This window comes from Myxocyprinus asiaticus, chromosome 13 (genome assembly GCF_019703515.2).
Source record: "Myxocyprinus asiaticus isolate MX2 ecotype Aquarium Trade chromosome 13, UBuf_Myxa_2, whole genome shotgun sequence".
NCBI classification, from domain to species: domain Eukaryota; kingdom Metazoa; phylum Chordata; class Actinopteri; order Cypriniformes; family Catostomidae; genus Myxocyprinus; species Myxocyprinus asiaticus.
Window position 1 is genome coordinate 42,848,737 of NC_059356.1, and position 23,382 is coordinate 42,872,118.

General features: G+C 38.0%; 1 protein-coding gene across 5 annotated transcripts; it reads left to right on the forward strand.

The window, feature by feature from the left end:
• The first annotated feature begins 69 nt into the window (after nucleotides 1–69).
• LOC127450021 (HMG box-containing protein 4-like) lies at nucleotides 70–22,567 on the forward strand. 5 transcript variants are annotated; one of them, XM_051713723.1, is made up of 14 exons: nucleotides 70–128; nucleotides 5,252–5,549; nucleotides 6,548–6,628; nucleotides 6,721–6,830; nucleotides 8,478–8,556; nucleotides 12,937–13,578; nucleotides 15,762–15,995; nucleotides 16,149–16,324; nucleotides 17,845–17,926; nucleotides 18,046–18,110; nucleotides 18,285–18,384; nucleotides 18,920–19,095; nucleotides 20,111–20,233; nucleotides 20,544–22,567. In XM_051713723.1, exons 3-14 carry the CDS (start codon nucleotides 6,592–6,594, stop codon nucleotides 20,586–20,588), a joined length of 1,869 nt encoding a protein of 622 aa, XP_051569683.1. In that variant the 5' UTR covers nucleotides 70–128; nucleotides 5,252–5,549; nucleotides 6,548–6,591; the 3' UTR covers nucleotides 20,589–22,567. The 5 variants fall into 5 exon arrangements, with proteins under 5 accessions (XP_051569683.1, XP_051569679.1, XP_051569682.1 ...); XM_051713719.1 differs by having other exon boundaries at nucleotides 6,721–6,860; nucleotides 20,544–22,566; XM_051713721.1 differs by having other exon boundaries at nucleotides 87–128; nucleotides 5,255–5,549; nucleotides 6,721–6,860; nucleotides 20,544–22,566.
• The last annotated feature ends 815 nt before the right edge of the window (nucleotides 22,568–23,382 follow it).

Genomic DNA, 23,382 nt, shown 5'->3' on the forward strand with positions numbered 1-23,382 from the left:
AAATTGTGAAAAATTGTCTTTCATTGTTATACACTCAAAAGTCCCTCCTCCCCTTCTCTGGCTGCTTTTGTTGTTGACTCCGATCAAAGATGGCGTCGCGCGCCAACTGAACCCACATACAAGTCGAGGTAATATTTCACCGATTTTAGCATAACGCTAGCATTATCTGCACATAATATACATGCATTTCGTGCCATTTCTGCAGTACTGTAGAAATCTAGAAAATTGCATGATAGGAATGCAGTGTTTATTGAGTTGTAACCCGATACCGGCCTGTTTGCACAGAAGCCGCGGGTTTGCGCGCGCTCGGCTATCCGCTAATGGCGCGCGGCACGTCCGCATCTCCTCGAATCCCACTCTAGTGCAAACAAGGAAGAGCGCTGGATCCCGATGAAGCGAGGGGAAGGGGGTGTGTGAGTGTGTGCATCTTTTCGAAAGTAGGCGGTAAATGGGCGATAATGAGTTTTGGGCAGATCTCCTCATTAATTTTGTTGAGATTCCAGGAAATGTCAGGCAGCAATTGGAGTCGTGAATAAAGTTGCAATGTCTTTCAAAAGCTTCTGCCGTATTGATCTGTCACTAATGTGTGTGTATCCAGATGCATGCATATCCCTTAAGTCGCACGCGTAGGAAAAAATGATTAGCAATACTTTAATGCTTTGTATAAGTGTAATTTGTGTTGTGAATCTGCAATTTCATATTAACACAAAGTAAATTTGGTGTGTATTCTGTTTTTTTTTTTCTTTTCTTTTTTTTTCCGTGATTACACTTCTGGCACTGTTTTGCAGACATTCAGTCAGAGATATGCACGCAAAGAAAAGGTGTATTGAACAGCAAAACCGATTGACCGCGTAGAATTAGTCAGTATGTCTAAAATAAACCACTGCAAACATTTAAATTACTTGTGTTTGTGGCATAAATGTTTTCCAGAAATAATCCGATATACACTGTTCCGCTTCCCTTTGTTGCCCTCACATTTTTGGCACGAATTTCTCACTGGCAAGTAGTGATGTCCAGCTCGTTCTTTTGAACCGGTTCACCAAATCGGACTGAATGATTGAAACAGTTCACGTCTCGAGTCAACACTAATCCACAAGTTACTCTATCTTAACCTGTCTCTTGGATGTGCCTGACACACTGAATCGAAATTAGCCGATAATCGGGAGTAATGTGATCCTAGAACTGGTGAAATCTGCTTTTGCCAACTCTTCTTTGCAATGAACCTCTCCAACTAGTTCACAAACTGGACTGAATGCTGGGGTCGCAACAGTTCTCTGGTCAACAGTACACTGAACTGAGAATCGCCTCTTTCGGAGGTGTCCAACATTCTGAGAACCGGTGAGCTGCTGACATTGAGCATGTGTGTGATTAAGGGGCGAAATGGATGTTTCAGGTGTATTTTACTGAACAGCAGAAAGTATAACAAATAAAACATACTGGAAATATGTTTATGACTTGCTTGTATTACCGTTTTATCAGCATATGATGATGATCCGGTCACAGCAGCTCTCGAGTCAACAGTACACTGAAGCTCTCGAGTCAACAATACATTGAAGCTCTCGAGTCAACAGTACATCGAGTCGATCACAGCAGTTCTCGAGTCAACAGTACATCGAGTCGATCACAGCAGTTCTCGAGTCAACAGTACACTGAAGCTCTCGAGTCAACAATACATTGAAGCTCTCGAGTCAACAGTACATTGAGTCGATCACAGCAGTTCTCGAGTCAACAGTACACTGAAGCTCTCGAGTCAACAATACATTGAAGCTCTCGAGTCAACAGTACATCGAGTCGATCACAGCAGTTCTCGAGTCAACAGTACACTGAAGCTCTCGAGTCAACAGTACATTGAAGCTCTCGAGTCAACAGTACATTGAGTCGATCACAGCAGTTCTCGAGTCAACAGTACACTGAAGCTCTCGAGTCAACAGTACATTGAAGCTCTCGACTCAACAGTACATTGAGTCGATCACAGCAGTTCTCGAGTCAACAGTACACTGAAGCTCTCGAATCAACAGTACATTGAAGCTCTCGAGTCAACAGTACATTGAGTCGATCACAGCAGTTCTCGAGTCAACAGTACACTGAAGCTCTCGAGTCAACAGTACACTGAAGCTCTCGAGTCAACAGTACATTGAAGCTCTCGAGTCAACAGTACATTGAGTCGATCACAGCAGTTCTCGAGTCAACAGTACACTGAAGCTCTCGAATCAACAGTACATTGAAGCTCTCGAGTCAACAGTACATTGAGTCGATCACAGCAGTTCTCGAGTCAACAGTACACTGAAGCTCTCGAGTCAACAGTACACTGAAGCTCTCGAGTCAACAGTACATTGAAGCTCTCGAGTCAACAGTACATTGAGTCGATCACAGCAGTTCTCGAGTCAACAGTACACTGATCCTGGGACAGCAGATCTCGAGTCAACAGTACACTGATCCTGGGGCAGAAGATCTCGAGTCAACAGTACACTGATCCTGGGACAGCAGCTGTCGAGTCAACAGTACATTGAGTCGATCACAGCAGTTCTCAAGTCAACAGTACACTGATCCTGGGACAGCAGTTCTCAAGTCAACAGTACACTGATCCCGGAACAGCAGCTCTCGCGTCAACAGTACATTGAGTCGTTCGCAGCAGTTCTCAAATCAACAGTACAGTAATACAAAGACAGCAGCTCTCGAGTCAACAGCACATTGAGTCGATTAGCAGTTCTTCGGTCAACAGTACACTGATCCTGGGACAGCAGCTCTCAAGTCAACAGTACATTGTGTTGATCACAGCAGTTCGCGAGTCACCAGTACACTGAACTGAGGAGAGCGAGACGTTTCAGTCGAGAGATGTAAACGAATTTTACTATTAAGTATTGTGCATGCAGATTATATCTGAATTTGTACTTACATATGGCATTACTGAATGCGTTTGTGTGTGTATTCTATGCCGCCGACGTATTAGCATTATGTATAGTGACGTCATTATGCGATTACATAAATGAACTGGTGAATCATGTTTTTTTTTTGACCAGTTCATTGAAACGAACCGTCCGAAAGAACCAGTTTGCGGAAAAGAATCAGACTTCCCATCACTACTGAAAAGAGTTTTGCAAGCGCGAGGGGGAAGCGGGTCTACCTGCTTCTAGTAACCAATCAAATTAGGTTTTCTTTGACCAGTTTACTCTGACCTGATTGATTTAATAACGTGACAGCTGCTTCTTCGTAAGGCTCAGCGTCGTTCCTCTGGGTATCTCTCCTCTCTTAAATATTAAACTGAAATATTAATACATAACCGTTCTTTTATTGTGAGTGTAAAGTTGAGCAGACACCGTTTATTGATATAAATATGATTCTCAATATGGTGTTCAAATGTTTCTTATTGTTGCTGTTCATTATTTTAATTATATTTTAATTACTTTCAATTATCATTGGCTTGGCAAACAGGTGGATGGATGGATGGAACTTTCTGGTATCATAGAACTCATTCTAGAAATGAAAATGATATAAGTAAACTCTATTTATCTATCTGTTCAGAGGGTTTCGTTTTATATGGCTTACTTTATTATTTTGTTTTCTAGCATGAGTTCTATGATACCAGCTAATTTATAAAATGCCTTGCCAATGATAATTAAAAGTAAATATAATTAAAATAATGAACAGCAACACTAAGAAATATTTGAACACCACATAGAGAATCATATTTATATCAATAAACGGTGTCAGCTCAACTTTACTCTCACAATAAAAGAACGTGCATGTTCACATGAATTACATTTATGCAAAGCATTCAAGTATTGCTGATCATTTTGTCTTAAGCTTGCAACTTGATTTACACCTTTACAAAACGTTCTGTGCGCATGCAGTTTTATTTTTACGCTTGCAATTTGATTTACGCTTTCACAAATCTTACTCTGCGCATGCACATTTTTCTGTCATGCTTGTAACTTCATTTACGTTTTTACAAATCTTACACATTCAGGCACTTTTTTCATTTAGGCACTATTTTACCTTCATATTTAGCGAGATACATTGCATGTATGTTGAAATGTAAGTGCATAAGTAGGAGAGCTGCCAAACTGCAGAAAGCTGCATTATAACGTTTAAAATAAATTAAATATCCAGTATAGTGTTGTGTATATATATATATTTTAGTGCATTTATTTAATTTGATAATAAAACTGCTTCATTCTGTTATTAGTGATTTGTAAAGCCTGCAGAGTAAGAGAAGGGCTAATTTATTTATAATTCAATCCATCTGGGACATTTAACGAGGAAAATTTGCAATCGTTGTATGGTGGAATTTAATGTTGAAGCACAACATGTATGAAATATCATCAATGAATTAAACATGCGGGAACGAGACTGCTGCAGGTTAAACATAGGTTATATGTTTGATGGATTATTCAGGAGCTGAATGTAGCTATATTTGGAAAGAAAAATATATATTTAGAGGCAAATTTCAGCAAGTTATACATTTGAGACATCATGTTAGTGCCAAAAATATAATTTATTGTTTTAATCAACTGACAGCCATAAAAAAATAAAATAAAAAAAAATAATTTACTTTGCCATGAATTAATCTATGCATGTAGGTGTGCTGAACGCTGTAACCAGAAATGCCTGAGCCACATTACGTAGAACGCGGAAGCAGTTGTGCAAGTAGTCCATTGGATGGAAAAAGCCAGATTAGACATTTGCATTTTCTAATAATTTTGGTTTTGTTGGTTGTACCTCTTACATGTTAAGATTCTGATTATACCGCAATAAAATAAAATTCTATTTTATTTGTATAGCACTTTTCACAATACATTGTGTTTGAAAAGCAGCTTTACAAATAATAGTGCCTTAATAATCCTAAAGGTAACAATTGAAAGAAAAAAAGACAAATGAGACATTTTCTAATAATTTTGGTTCCATTTGTTTTGTACCTTTTGCATGTTTAAGGAATAGTTCATCTAAAAATGTAAATTCTCTCATCATTTACTCACCCTCATGCCATCCCAGATGTGTATGACTTTTTTTCATCTGCTGAACACAAGCTAAGATTTTGAGAAGAATATCTCCGCTCTATGAGATATAACTCATATCATACAATGCATGTGAATGTTTACTTTGAAGCTCCAAAAAGCACATAAAGGCAGCGTAAAATAACCCATAAGACTCCAGTGGTTTAATCCATGTCTTCAGAAGCAAAATTTTAGGTGTGGGTGAGAAACATCAATATTTATGTCCTTTTTTAATATAAATTCTCCTCCCTACCCAGTAGGTGGTGGTATGCACGAAGAATGGGAATCGCCAAAAACAAAAGAAGAAGAAAGTGAAAGTGGAGATTTACAGTAAAAACTGTTTCTCACCCACATCTACCATATCGCTTCTGAAGACAGTTTAAATCACTGGATTTTTATGGATTACCTTTATGCTGCCTTTGTGCCTTTTGGAGATTCAAAGTTCTGGCCACCATTCACTTGTATTGAGAGGACCTACAGAACTGAGATGTTTTTCAAAAATTATTTTTGTTCTGCAGAAGAAAGAAATTCATATACATCTGGGGTGGCATGAGGGTGAGTAAATGATAATGAATTTTCCTTTTTGGGTGAACTATCCCTTTAAGATTCTGATTATATTGAAATAAAATGAAATTCCAATTTTATTTGTATGTTTTATATATATATATATATATATATATATATATATATTTTTTTTTTTTGTGATTTTTCTCCCCAATTTGGAAAGCCCAATTCCCAATGCGCTCAGTCCTCGTGGTGGCATAGTGACTTGCCTCAATCCGGGTGGCGGAGGACAAATCGCACCCATGCACAACTCACCACGTGCCCCACCAAGAGCGAACCACATTATAGTGACCACGAGGAGGTTACCCCATGTGACTCTACCCTCCCTAGCAACTGGGCAATTTGGTTGCTTAGGAGACCTGGCTGGAGTCACTCAGCACACCCTGGATTGGAATTTGCGACTCCAGGGGTGGTAGTCAGCGTCTTCGCTCGCTGAGCTACCCAGGCTCCCGTATATTATATATTTATTTGTATCAATATATTGCGTTCCAAAGCAGTTTTACAGATAATAGTGCTTTAACCCCAAAGGTGACAGTGGCATGGAAACAAATATATACAAACATATGTGACCAGTTTGGACACCTCTAGTCATTCTTTTATTATTGCAATTTTTTAATGTTTTAGAATAATAGCAAAGTCATCAAAACTATGAACTAGCGCAAATGGAAATATGAGAATTATATGGTGACCACAAATGTTAGATAAGCACAAAGCAAGGAAACTGAAGTGGCAACAAAAGCGAACAAACACTAGATACTATATTTATAAGAAATCAAATTCCATGCAAAAAACTGTGATCTGTCATCTTGGTTGCAATAAAGTCGCACAGATTACTAGTACACACTGAAGTGCAGGTTGTGCAGAAACAGGGATGTTAGTTATTTAAGCAGGAATGTTCATTGCAGATAGTTTGTTTTTATATTTTATTCAAATCGGTGGTGTTTGACTGAACTCACTGATGTCATGTTGAATCTGTTCTTGCATACTAGGATAACCAGACTGACCAATCCCACCTGAAAAACCAGGGCTGATCATGGCATTTGAGGAGATAAAGAAGAAAGCAATGATGGGTAATGATTGTCACATAAAAGCACATTATTTCATTTAAACAGACATGTCCATTGATAACATACTCTGAAGCATGGTTATTCTGTTCTCATAGAGATGTCAGGAATGGATGGAGAGGTTGGGCTTGTTGCGGGTCGCAGCCAGAGAGAGAAGAGACGCTCGTATAAAGATCTGTTGAGAGAGGAAGAAGAAATAGCAGCGCAGGTGCGCAAAACCTCCAAGAAACAACACAAGGTAACAGCAGGGAGGTAGATACGGAAACATCAAGTTGCATCTGTGGTGGGGTGAGCAAGAGACAAACACAGTGGGTGTGGCATCAAGCCTCCGAGAGGCATTTATTAAAAATAATAATAAACATAAAATCTCCAAAAGGGGGAATAAATAGTGTCCGGGGGAATAGCGTTAAAGATAAAGTGGAATCTGGTGCGGTGAAAGGGGATGTCATGTAGGATGGGGAGTGTCCAGAGTAGGATCCAGGACATTGGCGGGGTCCGGCAGCCGCACGCGCTGGCCTCCACGGTCCGTGGTGCGAGGGGCAGCGGATGCGTTGGCGGCCTGTCTTCCCTTGAGCCGCGGCGAGTGTGAAGTAAGGCAGTCCAGCATCCATGCCTGTCGCACTACATGTGCTCCAATCCCCTGGCGTCACATCTAACTCGGCCACACCCTCCCCGCTCTGCTCCTGGATCTGCGAGGATGCCAGTGTGCACACAAGGAAATAGAAGCCGGCTCCCCGAGAAGAGGCACGCACTACGTTTATTTGGCAGCAGTGATGAGGCCAAACACACATCAGGTGTGCCTCATTCCACCCCGCTGCCCAAATGAGGCTTATTAACTATGTGCCTCTTCTCTCTCTTGCCCACTCCCATCGTGAGTCTGGCTGAAGGACGGCCCTCAGAGGCGGGGCGACGATGACGAGAGGGAGGGGCGGGTCATTCCGCCACACATCATTTAAACAAGAAGTTAAAGGGATAGTTCACCTACAAATGAAACTTCCCTCATCATTTACTCGCCCTCATGCCATACCAGATGTGTGACTTTCTGTTAAACACCAATAAAGATTTTTAGAAGAATATCTTGGCTCTGTAGGTCCATACAAAGCAAGTAAATGGTGGCTAGAAACAGATCAATATTTAAGTCCGTTTTTTACTATAAATTCTCCTCCCTGCCCAGTAGGTGGCGACATTCACAAAGAATGTGAGTCGCCAAAAACAAAAGAAGAAGAACGTGAAAGTGGAGATTTATTGTAAAAAAAAAAAAAAAAAGGACTTTTTTAATATTCAAATATTGATCTGTTTCTTACCCACACTTCTGAGGTCATAGATTTAACCACTGGAGTCATATGGATTACATTTATGCTGCCTTTATAACATTACCTTGATGACATATTTAAAATCCAAATATTTGGGTGTGCAAGGCATCGTCGTACTTGCATGATCAACGAGAATAAGATGTAGTGTAAATGCAGTATTGGCCCACTAGGGCAAGTGACAGTTCTGTCAATTGGCCCCAAACTCTGTCACACTGGCCCTGGGTCACCAATGCTATTGAGTCCTGTTAAAATATCTGCCTCCAAAAGAACTGTTAGGCTATTAATTAACGGCAATAACCCTAATATCTGATATTACACATTTATGATAATAAAACACATGCAACTTGATGTTTTGTTACCTAGTTAGATATGACATCTGGTCTGAGAAGGATTTGAACCTTTATCTTTACTTCAGTCCAGAGGTCATTAACTCTTGCCACTGTAGTTTTAGTTCAGTAGACGTATGTGGATTGATGGTTCACTGACGTTATCTTTGAGGGAAATATTACACCTGTTTCATTGTGCACTGTTGTCGTTTGTAGGACTCTGACCTTTTCCTGTTAGGGGAAGATTCTCACAAGAAAAAAAAGAAGTATTTGAGTGATGACTACTACCACAGAGGTGAGGAAGAGTTTTGCCTTGTTTTAGAGGTAGCGGTATCGCTGTTCCAAACGAAGTGAGCTGCCTTAACAAATATGAATTTAATAGGTGACTGAGGCCACATCCACACTAATCCATTTTCATTTAAAAGTTAAGTCTAGTTTCAGTTTTCTGATGTCAGTGTTTTCCAAAGTATGTGGTAATAGAGAGCGTTTTCGGTGGAGGAAAACGTCATTCTAAACGTACAGGTGCATCTCAATAAATTAGAATGTCGTGGAAAAGTTCATTTATTTCAGTAATTCAAGACTGAAGTAGTTTAAGTCTTTGGTTCTTTTAATTGTGATGATTTTGGCTCACATTTAACAAAAACCCACCAATTCACTATCTCAAAAAATTAGAATATGGTGACATGCCAATCAGCTAATCAACTCAAAACACCTGCAAAGGTTTCCTGAGCCTTCAAAATGGTCTCTCAGTTTGGTTCACTAGGCTACACAATCATGGGGAAGACTGCTGATCTGACAGTTGTCCAGAAGACAATCATTGACACCTTTCACAAGGAGGGTAAGCCACAAACATTCATTGCCAAAAAGCTGGCTGTTCACAGAGTGCTGTATCCAAGCATGTTAACAGAAAGTTGAGTGGAAGGAAAAAGTGTGGAAGAAAAAGATGCACAACCAACCGAGAGAACCGCAGCCTTATGAGGATTGTCAAGCAAAATCGATTCAAGAATTTGCCACCACACACAGACATGTCAAGGAATTTGGCTACAGTTGTCGTATTCCTCTTGTTAAGCCACTCCTGAACCACAGACAACGTCAGAGGCGTCTTACCTGGGCTAAGGAGAAGAAAAACTGGACTGTTGCCCAGTGGTCCAAAGTCCTCTTTTCAGATGAGAGCAAGTTTTGTATTTCATTTGGAAACCAAGGTCCTAGAGTCTGGAGGAAGGGTGGAGAAGCTCATAGCCCAAGTTGCTTGAAGTCCAGTGTTAAGTTTCCACAGTCTGTGATGATTTGGGGTGCAATGTCATCTGCTGGTGTTGGTCCATTGTGTTTTTTGAAAACCAAAGTCACTGCATCCGTTTACCAAGAAATTTTGGAGCACTTCATGCTTCCTTCTGCTGACCAGCTTTTTAAAGATGCTGATTTCATTTTCCAGCAGGATTTGGCACCTGCCCACACTGCCAAAAGCACCAAAAGTTGGTTAAATGACCATGGTGTTGGTGTGCTTGACTGGCCAGCAAACTCACCAGACCTGAACCCCATAGAGAATCTATGGGGTATTGTCAAGAGGAAAATGAGAAACAAGAGACCAAAAAATGCAGATGAGCTGAAGGCCACTGTCAAAGAAACCTGGGCTTCCATACCACCTCAGCAGTGCCACAAACTGATCACCTCCATGCCACGCCGAATTGAGGCAGTAATTAAAGCAAAAGGAGCCCCTACCAAGTATTGAGTACATATACAGTAAATGAACATACGTTCCAGAAGGCCAACAATTCACTAAAAATGTTTTTTTTATTGGTCTTATGATGTATTCTAATTTTTTGAGATAGTGAATTGGTGGGTTTTTGTTAAATGTGAGCAAAATCATCACAATTAAAAGAACCAAAGACTTAAACTACTTCAGTCTGTGTGCATTGAATTTATTTAATACACGAGTTTCACAATTTGAGTTGAATTACTGAAATAAATGAACTTTTCCACGACATTCTAATTTATTGAGATGCACCTGTAGGAAAATCAGTGGACGTTTATGCAGCATTTAGAAGTAGACCGATAATATCGGTTTTACAGATTAATTGGTTATCAGCAAAAAAAGAGGAAAAATTTAGGATTCTATAGTTAGAATGGCTTAGATCTACAGTAAAACAGCGGCCAATAGAGGTGAAATAAAAACAATCATGTGGGGATTTGTTGTGTCTAAATCTTTCATTATTGACATTTATCCATATTTTTATCCTCACTTCAATGCATATGTTGTTATTTTAATTTATTAATCAAGTGTTCTAAATTGAAGCGAGGGCTTGCAAAGAAAAATGCGACTAGATGGAAACGTCAGCACAAACATTGTATCTCCAACTTCATATCTTGTGAATAATAATAAATGTTATTCCTCATTAAACCTCATCTAGTGAAATGTATAGACTATGAAAAGCTTAATTTTGTACTTTTATAAAGACCATTGTAACGGAGCTAATTCTCCGTCATTTCAAAATAAGAGTCCTTTGTGTGTTTTGGCTTGTTTATAGTTAAACGTTATGCATTATTCACCAAATCTTTTTTTTTTTTTTTCTGGTTTTATTGGGATTTTGTGTAAACAGTGAACTGCATTTGGGATTTTATTCATTTTGGACTCTTATAGCATCTATGTCTGTTCCTGTCATAGTAAGGAAAGAATTTTTTTATTTTTTTTAAATTTTTTTATATAAATGGATTTTTAAAACTATCGGCTGATTAATCGGTTATCTGCTTTTTCCACCACATTAGTTATCGATATCGTCAAAATCCTCCGTCGGTTGACCTCTATCTATATTTACATTTTACATAAAATTTTAGTCCTCTGAAAATTGAGCATTTAGACGCTCTCCATTATCACACATTTGGAAATGGAAAACCGAAAATGTATTTGTATGGATGTGGCTTGAATTGAAAAATTCTTCATGGGCAGCAACTCCATTAACAGTCACTTATGTGTGCCACACAAACAGAGCTCTTCAAGACAACCACATGAGAGACTCACATTTTAATTCCTATACGTTAGCATGTTGCTAAGCTAACAACTCGATACTCACCCAATATTTGCAAACACAAGTATTGGGAAAAATACTCAATTTAAATTAGATCAAACTAGGGGCGTAGCAACCACTGTAACTATAACCACTGTCCCCCACTTTTTGAGTTTTGGCGCAAAGAAAGAATTGTTGCAGACAAGGATGCACTCTACGTTAGATTTTGGCCAAAACCAGGTGTCATAATTTTGTTGCCTAGTGTTTGGAACAGTCTTTGCATCGGGCATACTTTGGATGCCTAAAAATTTTGCAAAAAAAGTTGGAAAGTTCACTGCAGGGTTCCCTCGGTCATGGAAAACCTGGAAATATTAAGTGAATTTTAAAAATGAGTTTTACAGACCCGAAAGTCATGGTAAATGAAAAATCTCAAAAGTCTTGAAAATGTCATGGAAATGTCCAGTGTGTGTATATATATATATATATATATATATATATATATATATATATATATATATATATATATATATATATACAGTACTGTGCAAAAGTCATAGGCACATAAGATGTTTCACAAAAGCATTTGTCTTAAGATGGTTATTTATATCTGCTACTTTAGTGTGTCAATAGGAAATATAAATGTTAGAGTCCAAAACATTAATTTTGCAAATAGAAAAGATTAGAAAAGAAGAACAGGGACCCTGCAACAGATGTCCTGGCCCCCACAAAGCCCCCCGCCACTGAACATCGTGTCATTCTGAGATTACATGAAGAGACAGAAGCAACTGAGACAGCATAAATAGATAGAAGAACTGTGGCGAATTCTTCAAGAAGCTTGGAACATCCTATCTGCCAACAACCAAGAACAACTGTGTCCAGGTATAAGTAGGAGAATTGGGGCTGTTTTAAAGGCAAAGGTGGTCACACCGAATATTGATTTAGCTTTTTTATGTTTACTGGACTTTGTATGATATTAAGTGATAAATGAAAACTATTTATGTCATTATTTTTGAAGACATCCTTAATATGCAACATTTTTCACAAGTGCCTAAAACTTTTGCACAGTACTGTATATGTGTGTATGTGTGTGTATATATATATATATACATATATATATATATATATATATATATATATGTATATATATTATTATCATAATTGTTTTTTTTTTCTGCTCTAAACTGTTCACAAGCTAGATATTGCTCTTAATGTCCTATTTGTCAGCGATTTGTTCTTTTGAGTCATTTTTTTTTCAATAAATTAAATTATTCATTTGCAAATCGGTATCTGTATCAAAATGATCAGTAATCACAAATGGCTGGAAAAATCTCGGACATTCTTTGGTCTAAAAGGGTGGGAACCATGATCAGGTCTTATGGTGGGGGCTGGGGAGCTATTACCCCCTTAGATTTTCCTTGTGCACCCCCCCCCCCCACCCCATCACCCCCCACCAGTCAAATGACCAAGGTGGATGCCCTCGGTCAGACGAAGACAGAACTTATTAGCCACCATAAAGGTCAAAAGAAGGTCACAATACTAGTACTGGCCCTGGTGGGCTTGAACTTTGAATCAGAACTTTTGTGTCTAAAAATGCCCCTTTATCCACTCTGAAAACTAGAATTCAGAGTTTACATTTTATTTACAGTAGTTTCTAAACTCTCATTCTCTGACAGATCATCACAGCTCTGGTCAGCCGCCCCACAAAAAGAAGCACAAATCTTCAGATCGCTCGCCCTCCCTGTCCTCCTCGTCCTCATCTCATGCGTCCCACCCTACCGACACGGCCATGGGCCTCCTGGAGGCTATCACCTCCCCGCTGGCCACGGGCTCTGACCCTGGGCCTCACCTCCACAAAAAACCCTCCTACCCTCCCCACCCCTCCTCACACTCCTCCTCCAAAGACCTCAAGCGGGAGGGTGGATCCAAGAGCAGCCACTCCTTATCTCACTCGCGCTCGCCCGGTTCTTCTTCATCTAAGAAACATTCCTCTTCCTCAAAGTCACTGCTGTTCCATGGAGGAGCAGGGAAAGGGGAGCCGCTGACGCTCTGTGAAGCTGAAGGATTGAAGATGAAGCTCATTCTGTCTTCAAAGGAGAAGAATGAAGGTGTTGAGACGAATGAGGGATTTTCTTTTCCTCTCCATTCTTCTTCTTCTTCCTCGGGTGTTGTGGGGCATCATCATTCATCATCCAGCTCGAAGAAAGGAGAAATGAAGATTGAGAAAGAGAAAGACAAAACAATGTCTAAGCCACCAAAGAAAAAGCAGCACAGCCGAGAGCCGTTGCCTGTAGTCGGGAAGGAAGTGGAGGTTGTGGGTGAGTGAGAACTTTTACTACATGCAGAAATTATGCTCTGTGTGATTGATATCTGCATGATGCCAGAACCAGACCTGATTTGCGTAAATATTTCAAAGTTTCTACCTTGAACTATTTGTCCATACACTTTGTAAAATCAAACAAATGAAAAATGAACCAGTGTAACCAAACAAACGAACATTAACATGCAAAACAGTGCTCTAATGGGGCTTTTCCACTGCATGGTATGGCTCGACTCTGCTTGATTTTTGGGGGTTTTCCACTGTGGATAGTACCTGGTACTTTTTTTAGTACCACCTTGGTCGAGGTTCCAAGCGAGCCGATACTAAATGTGACGTCAAAACCCTGCAGATCACTGATTGGCCAGAGAGAATCGTCACTACCAGCGTCACTGGATTTGCGACACGGGACATCAACCCGCTAGTTTTAAAGTTAGCAACAGCGATAGCAGTATCATTTGTTCACGTGACTTTCGAATTGTAAAAAGAAATGGCTGTGCGCAAAACCACGACGTGGTCAATAAATGAGGTGCAGACGTTCCTCTCGTTAGTAGCCGAGGAGAGGCTCCAACGAGAGCTGGATGGGGCGACGCAACTATGACGATCAGCTTATAATCCCACCCACGTTGAGGCGGCACTAAACTGCAGTGGAAAAGCAAGCTCAGAAAAGTAATGCGAACAGAGTCGAGTCGAGTCGAACCGTAACGTGCAGTGGAAAAGTGCCATAATTTGCTTTGCACTGGAATGCAACTATTTCCAGTCCACACCAAAGTTTAATACTTTAATAATTGTATGATTTTATTTAATCAAATGTTTTCAGAGAACTCTATGAGACTCAATGAGTGCGTTTGCATGCACTTTATAAGTCTGATTTCATTCAGACTAAAGCAATGATTTGTCTTGTAAAATGTCATGTAAACGTGTTAATCTGACCAGTCCGGTTTTTGCGAAATCGAACTAACAGACCTAGATAATGCGGATGTAGATTGGTTCCGTCTAGCATGTGTACACTTCAGTCGGTCAACGTTAGGCCTCTATAAATGTATATTACCGAACACCAATCTTTACAGTAGCAATGAATGACTTTCTTTAGTAAAACAAGTATAACTTTTTCATGATCTTACATGGAATTTTTACCTCACATTCCATCATAAAATACAATAAAAGAGGGTAACAGATGCATACTATGCCCAAGGTTAGCACGCTAGCATTAGCGATATGAATACAGGATGTAAACATTACAAATTACACATTATTACACTTTACTGTGTAAAGTGTAATAATAACCTTTAGACTGAGGAGACATGTTGTGAATAAATAGACAATTAAGAAAATATATGATTTGTCTATATCTTCCTTGCGTTCGCTGGTATTTCTTGTCTGAAAACAGTTCTGGATCTATAGCTGTCATTTGTCAATAAAATCACGCTTGCAGCACATACCTTAATTTCGATTATCATTGAGTGGTTATAACAGCTTCTTCTACTGATCTCATGTGGATTCTATTCATAGAATGAGGTAGAAAGCATGATTTTATTGAATTAGCAGCCTAAAGAAAATGACAGCTACAGATCCAGAACTGTTTAAGTATTCAGACAAGAAATACCAGCGAACGCAAGTAAAATATAGACAAATAATATATTTTCTTAATTGTCTATTTATTCACAACATGTCTCCTCAGTCTAAAGGTTATTATTACTCTTTACACAGAGTTTATAAGGATGAAAGTGAAGCAAAGCAGAACTCGTATAGTTAGAACAATCCAGGAGCAAACTGCGTCGTCTTCTGCCTTCGGACATCATCATAAGCACAATGGATAACACATCTGATCTGCACCAAAATCAACGCATAAAGAATGTAAGAAATGTACGTGGCTGTAAGGTTTTCAGTGATGTTGTGGCTTCTTCGACGTTCTACGATGATGCAAAATGTCCATCGGAAAATGTCAGCGTCACTACCTCAGCTGACTTACTTTCTTCAGCTACTCGTTTGCGCATGGTGTCGTGTATACTTGGACAGAGAGATAAAGATTGTAGCTTGACAACGCTAAAACCCGCAGTAGTTTGATTATAATGGCCAATGTAAATGTACTCGTTGAATATTTCTGGTGCATGAATATTGCACATGTGAGTTGTTTTGAACAGGTCTCTACTGTGATATTAAATGTGTGTTTGCATGTGTCAGGTCATTACGGCGGCGCTTTTGGAGGCATGGGAGGAGACAGCTCATCGTCAGGTGGAGAACTAGAGGCCGGCGAGCTGGTGATCGATGACTCCTACACTCACCTCTCAAAAAAGAAGAAAAAGAGCAAGAAGAGTAAAAAGAAAAAAGATAAAGACAGAGAGAGAGACCGAGAGAAAGGATCAAGAGAGAAGAAACACAGTAAAAGTGGAAGCAGTGGGAAGAAAAGCAGTCCAGGTGAGAGAGAGCAAGAGAGACAGAGCAATTTTACTATATGGGTTAAGATGAGCAAATGCAAATGATGACAGAATTTTCATTTGTGGGTGAGCTATCCCTTTAATTCGTTGTATTTCAGTTGGGTCGCAAATTTAATCTCTGTCTGTTAACCAGGGGATCCGTCTAGAAGCCACGCCCATTCTCACAGCTCATCCAATCATAGTTCCTCTGGTGGGATGTATGTTATGACTCCACCCACCTCTTCCCATCACCATCAAAACGTTGAACTGATGAGTGAAAAGAAGAAAAAGAAAGAAGAAAAGGATAGAGAGAAAAATGACAAGGACAAGGTAAGTTTCCCATAGGATTTTCTTTAGGACTAATTTTGTGTTTCTTAGTAAGTTATAACTTTTATTGAGTGGGGACAGCAGCAATATGATAAAAAACACCTACAGTATGTTTAATAAATTATAACTTTTGTCAAGTTATATACTTCATAGCCTAACTGCAGAACTTTTATGGTTGCCTAGCAGCGTATCATCTTAATATGGTGCCTTAAAGGAATATTCCACGTTCAATTCAAGTTAAGCTTAATCAACAGCATTTGTGGCATAATGTTGACTACCACAAAAACAAATTCAACTCATCCGTCCTTTCTTTTTTTTTTTTTTTTTTTTAGGGGGGATTTTCTCCCCTTTTCTCCCCAATTTGGCATGCCCAATTCCCAATGCGCTCTAAGTCCTCGTGGTGGCGTAGTGACTTGCCTCACTCCGGGTGGCGGAGGACGAATCTCAGTTGCCTCCGCGTCTGAGACCGTCAATCCGCGCATCTTAACACATGGCTTGTTGAGCGCGTTACCGTGGAAACATAGCGCCTGTGGAGGCTTCACACTGTTCTCTGCGGCATCCACGCACAACTCCCCATGCTCCCCACCGAGAGCGAGAACCATATTATAGCGACCATGTGGAGATTAACCCAACGTGACTACCCACCCTAGCAACCGGGCCAATTGGTGGTTGGAGTCACTCAGCACACCCTGGATTCGAACTTGTGACTCCAGGTGTGGTAGTCAGTGTCTTTACTACCCAGCCCCACCCCCCGTCCTTCCTTTTCTTAAAAAAAGTCAAAAATCGAGGTTACAGAGACATTTACAATGGAAGTGAATGGGGGCCAATTGTTGAACGTTAAAATACTCACTGTTTCAAAAGTATAGCCACAAGGCGTAAACAGTGTGCATGTTAATATGGTTTTAATGTGATAAAATTGCTTACTAACCTTTTCCATGTGAAGTTATAACAATTTTAGGATTTCGTTGCCATGACGATGTAGCTCCGTAAACCTTAAAACGACCATAAAATTGACGATGTAAACAACTTTACAGCTTAAATAATGCTCAAGTATTGTACAACAGAAGAATGTATGTAATTGCTTTTATAAAATTATAAGCTTCACATTTCTGCTTTTTAAACCCTCCAGACATTGGCCCCATTCACTTCCATTGAAAGTGCCTCACTGTAACCTCGATATTTGCTTTTTTTAAGAAAAGGAGGGACAAGTTGAATTTATTTTTTTGTAGTAATCAAAATGATGCCCCAAATGCTGTCGATCGAGCTTAACTTGTATTGAACCCGGAATATTCCATTAAGATAGAACATGCGGTCACAGCTGTGCGTTTATCTGGATTTTACAATGGCTTCAAATGCGGCTCATCCAAACAGAATTTAGACTCGGAATGAACCATTTTACAATATGTGTTTGGCAATCAACCTTTCATGTATTTGAGCCATGAGTATAAATCACAAACAGCAGACCTGATGTGCGAGTTTTTTTAATAGTGTTAATTTGAGTGTTTTCTATTGTACGTTATCAGCCGAAGAAGAAGAACATGACAGCATATCACGTGTTTTGTAAAGAGTACAGGGTCAATATCAACGCAGAGCAGCCTGGGTTAGGTGAGTGCTGTTTCAAACTGTGTCAATCATCTGTTCTGTGATTGGTTGGATTGGGCTTGTGTCCTTGTTGGCCAATTTTATTCAACATGGTTTGAAATCTTGTCATTTTTCTTCTACAGTCTTTGGGGAGCTGAGTAAGAAACTCGGAGAGATGTGGAAACAGCTGCCTGAAAAAGACAAACTGGTCAGCGTCTCTCATTTGTACTTATAGATCAAATAAAAAATAAAAAATGATTTGGTTATTAAATGTGCCTGGCCACCCTGGAGCAGCACGCATTACAAGCTTGAACGTGATGGCAAAGTTTTTTGATTTCAGTCAAATGTGTGACATATCCTTCTGGTTGTTCTTACACTGAAGGTTTGGAGACAGAAAGCTCAATATCTCCTGCACAAACAGAATAAAGCTGAAGCTATGACAGTCAAACGAAAGCCAACAACATCAGAGAGCAAAAGCAAAGGTAAGACCAATGCTTGTTTAATGTTCTTAGGTTTTCTGTGATGTAGTGAACATTGTTGTTGTACACAAATGTTTTCTAGCTGGCTAGTATTGATGAATTTAGTTAAAATTGCCAGAATGACTTGTGATAGCCTTCAAAATGTCAAAATGACAAATCAGTCAGTAATGTTTTGCATCATATTATTTTCCAGCAAAAGTTTGTTGGTTATCAATTTACTGTTGTCATTAAAAACCTAGCATTTTTTTTTTCTTTTTTTTTTGTTAAAAAATCTTTACTTTTAGTAGAAAATATCTAAATATTTATTTCTGAGACATTTAAAAGTACATTGCAAAAAACAATTCCTAATCAATAATCCTTATTGTTGAGCCCTGTTTACTCTTACGGCTATAATTTAAATATCACCATCACACTTATATACTTAAAAGATTTTTTAGTTTTTTTAGTTTTGTTTTTTGAGCCCAAGATTGTTATTACAGCCCTACTTGTCTGTTATCATTTCTGTGGTTTGATATTCCTGTGTATCCCTGCGTCTCAGGCTCCAGTAAAGCTGTTGGTTTAGGGACCGGATTGACTCCTCAGGGTCGCTCGGCTCTGGGGATGTCGTTGTCTCCGGCTCGGGTACCTGACATTGACCCCATTGATGCAGCTGCTCATTTGCAGCTGCTCGGAGAATCCCTGTCTCTGATTGGACATCGACTTCAGGAGACAGAGGTTTGTGTCATAAAAATGTCCCTTTTTAGGGGCTATTCCCTCCGAATAGGGGCTCAGTTGTCCCTTAAAAAGATACAGATAGTAAAAGACATTCCATAATGACAAAATGACCTAAATATGAAATATAACCATCATATTACTTCAGAAATATAACTTAAAGGAATAGTTCACCCAAAAATAACAATTATTTTATCATTTACTCACCCTCATGCCATCCCAGATGTGTATGATTTTCTTTCTTCTGCAGAAAAGAAACAAAGATTTTTGAAGAATATTTTAGCTCAGTCGGTCCATACAATGCAAGTGAATGTTGGCCAGAAGCTCCAAAAAGCACATAAAGGCAGCATAAAAGTAATCCATAAGACTCCAGTGGTTTAATCCATGTCTTCTGAAGTGATCTAATAGGTTTTAGATGAAAACAGACCAAAATATAACACTCTTTTCAATATAAATCTTGACATCAGCAATCTCCTTGGTGATCATGATTTCAAGCTCGATTTCACTTCCTAACGGCATCTAGCGCTCTGCGCATTCATCAAGCACTAGGAAGTGTAATCGAGCTTGAAATCATGATCGTGCCAAGAGACTGTAATAGCAAGATTTACAGTGAAAAAGGAGTTACATTTTGGTCTGTTCTCACCCAAAACCGATTGGATCGCTTCTGAAGTCATAGATTTAACCACTGGAGTCATATGGATTACTTTTATGCTGCCGTTATGTGCTTTTTGGATCTTCAAAGTTTTGGTCACCATTCACTTGCATTATGTGGCCCTACAGAACTGAGATATTCTTTTAAAAATCTTTATTTGCGTTCTGCAAAAGAAAGAAAGTTATACACATCTGGGATGGCATGAGGGTGAGTAAATTATGATGAGAGAATTTTCAATTTTGGGGGAATTGTATAGAACTCAGATTGTTCTATTTACATTTTTTTAAGCCAGCAGGGGATAAAACTAAGCAACATGCAAACCACGGCAAGTGTTTATCTCGGTAATTGTCTTTCTTGTCTCTGTAGGGTATGGTTGCAGTATCTGGCAGTCTATCTGTTCTCTTGGACTCTATTTTATGTGCTCTTGGTCCATTGACCTGTTTGACAGCTCAAGTCCCCCAACTCAACGGCTGTCCACGCAACGTCCTGGTGAGGCACACTGCTGCTTTTTTATTCAAGGGGTTTTAAAATCACACTAGGATTTTTAAATATTATTGTTAATATATTACAATATAAAATATTATATATAAATTAAACATATAAAATGTTTATTAAATATAAAAAATATTTTGACATTTTTATAAATTATTAAAATTATAGAATTTTATACAAATTATATTAACTGTAAATGTTTTCTAAAATGTTACTTTAAAATTTTTTTTATTTTTTTTATTTTTTTTAAATACTGCTGTTCATATAATGATTTTTAACTCTTCTCCCTACCCCTGTTTTTTTGCAGTCAAATACTTTGGATAATATCGCCTATATTATGCCTGGACTATGAATCTCTTTTAACCGCAACTACAATAGACTGGATTACATATGGATTACAAATTTACAGAGGCACCAAAACGAGGACCAGATATTCTTTTTTTTATCTTTCTTGATCATGTGTTGTACAAAACAATGGACATTCTCAGTCTGTGATTTTTATTTGTATTTTTAAGAAATACTATTTAAAGTCATTTTTTATTTTTTTATTTTTTAGTGTTAAAAAAATACCCTATTTAGAGAACATTTTTGACACAACTATTTTGTTTGTGTTTATGGTCTAAAGTTTCAGTGTTACTGTCTATCATAAAAAGTGTGTGTATATGTGTGTGTGTGTTTGTTTAAAAATTTGTGAACATAATGTCAATAGCGTTTTATGTTTTATAAAAATGTGTGCTGTTTCATTTAGGGGCCAAATGTTTTTCTTCCCTAATTTAATGTTGAGTTAATTTATACCAACAGCAGTTCATCTGCACTATCGTAATTTCACATATTGTATTTTTTATGTAAATGTTGTAATATTATAATTTTAATGTTTTAGCAAGCTTACAGGAAAAGCATGTATAAAATCATTTGTAATTTTCTCCTCTTAAAGAAATGATTACCGGTAGTACTTTTCACAAATGTTTAAAACATTATTACATTTACAGATCAGACTCTATGAGTCTCCCCTCTTGGTGGCTGTCATATTGAGATCACATGACCTGCTGAATACTCCTCACTTTATCTTGGGAACCTCCTATTATTCAAACACTTTTGGTGAATGGGTACTTCTTCAATAGAATTGATTACTGAAAACAGTTGCTTTTTCGTGGACCTTCTTCCACGCAAATGTGTCATTATTATTCAAAGACCACTGTCATATCAGCCAGCAAAACATTAAAAATATCTTATTGCACAAATGTGTGACCATTTTAGGCAAGTGATTGTAAGTAGTTTTAGGGGATACAAAATGTACAATATATTTGCATTGATACATGTTTTGCATTGACTTTGGGGAAAAAAGTATTTTCATTAAATCACAAATATCTTGTTAAATGGGTTTGTTTTATACAGCCATTTTATAAAATGATTTTGAGTTTGTTTTTGACTAATAATTATTATTTTTTTTTTTTTTACTGTATTTTAACGGTTATGGACTGGCCCTATTCACTTCCATTGTAGGTGCCTTAATGTAGCTGTGATTTTTGCTGTTTTTTTAAACGAGGGACGAGTTAATGTTTTTTTCTTTTTTTTTTCTTGTGGTAATCAAAATTATACCACAAATGCTGTCGATTGAACTAAACTTGTATTGAACCCAAAATATTCCTTTAAAGATGTCATTGCATTCGATAACAAAATATTAAACCAAGTGGAATCTGCAAACAAATGATGCTAGACATTTTCTCTGAACAAACCTCACTTTTTTTTAGCTATTTTTTTGCAATGATTTTTTTAACCAAATAATTTTCCCATCAAGTTCACACAGGTGACCTAGCAGAGGACATTTGACAGCTATTAAGTGTCCAAATAATTTGACTTCATTTCTATCATTATATTTGTTTTATAAATAAAAAATTGCATGCTTTTTGTTCAGTGTTTTGCTTGAAAAGTTTGCTTGTGCTCTTTTTCTTGCCCTTTGTTTTGATATTTTGCTATCTAATGCAATGACATTTATGCAATTAAAGCAAATGGAAATGTACTTTTTTTCCTGTTAGTTTGCATGAACGGTTCTTAGTTCTTTGACAGATTATTACAATGAAAACATGGTCATTCTGTGTCAGTTCTGGTCCCCGGCTCAAAATGTTGTTTTTGATGATTTTTATATTGGTAAAAAAAGAAACAAATGATGATGAAAACCAAAATATATGCTGTGGATCAGTATTTTTAATCCAGTATTTTGTTGAGGGGCCTATGCTAAACTAGAGGTAAAAAATTTATTAATATATACAGTATATATAAAAAAAAAAACGTTTTATATATATATATATATATATATATATATATATATATATATTTTTTACCTTTAGTTTTGCTCCAGAATCATACAGGTAAAAACTCTTACCACCACAAAATAGTGTATTAGTCTGTAAATATGGATCCACTGCATTTAATATTTGGATTTCATCATTATTTATGTTGATCTTTCTTCAGAAAAATTATTAACAAAATAAAAACAAAAAAAATTCAGCTGAAGAGATTTCTGAAATTTGGTTGATTTGACATTAAATAACCTGTAAGGATTTTATCAAAAGACATTGTATTTATGCATATGTGTTGCACATACTAATATTATACAGATAGGATCATGTTTAGGTGTTGAGTTTGATATTATCCATTTTGTGCATTGTGCTTGCCTATGCTGGTAAATTATCTGCAAATTTAAAGCCATTTCAACCCAGAAATTCCAATAGCGCAGCATGTTTCTGAATCTCTATGTGCACCATGACAAGATTTAAAGGGACAGTTCACCCAAAAATGAAACTTCTCCCATCATTTACTCACCCTCATGCCATCCCAGATGTGTATGACTTTCTTTCTTCTGCAGAACACAAATATTTCAGCTCTATTGGTCGTCACAATGCAAGTGAATGGTGACTAGACCTTTGAAGCTCCGCAAAGCACATAAATGTAGCATAACAGTAAACCATAAGACTCCAGTGGTTACATTCGTCTTCTGAAGAGATCCAGTCTTCTAAAGATCTTCATTTGTGTTCTTCATAAGAAAGTAAGTCATACACATCTGGGATGGCATGAGGGTGAGTAAATGATGAGAGAAGTTTCATTTTTGGGTGAACTGTTCCTTTAACTAGCTTGTGAAATGCCAC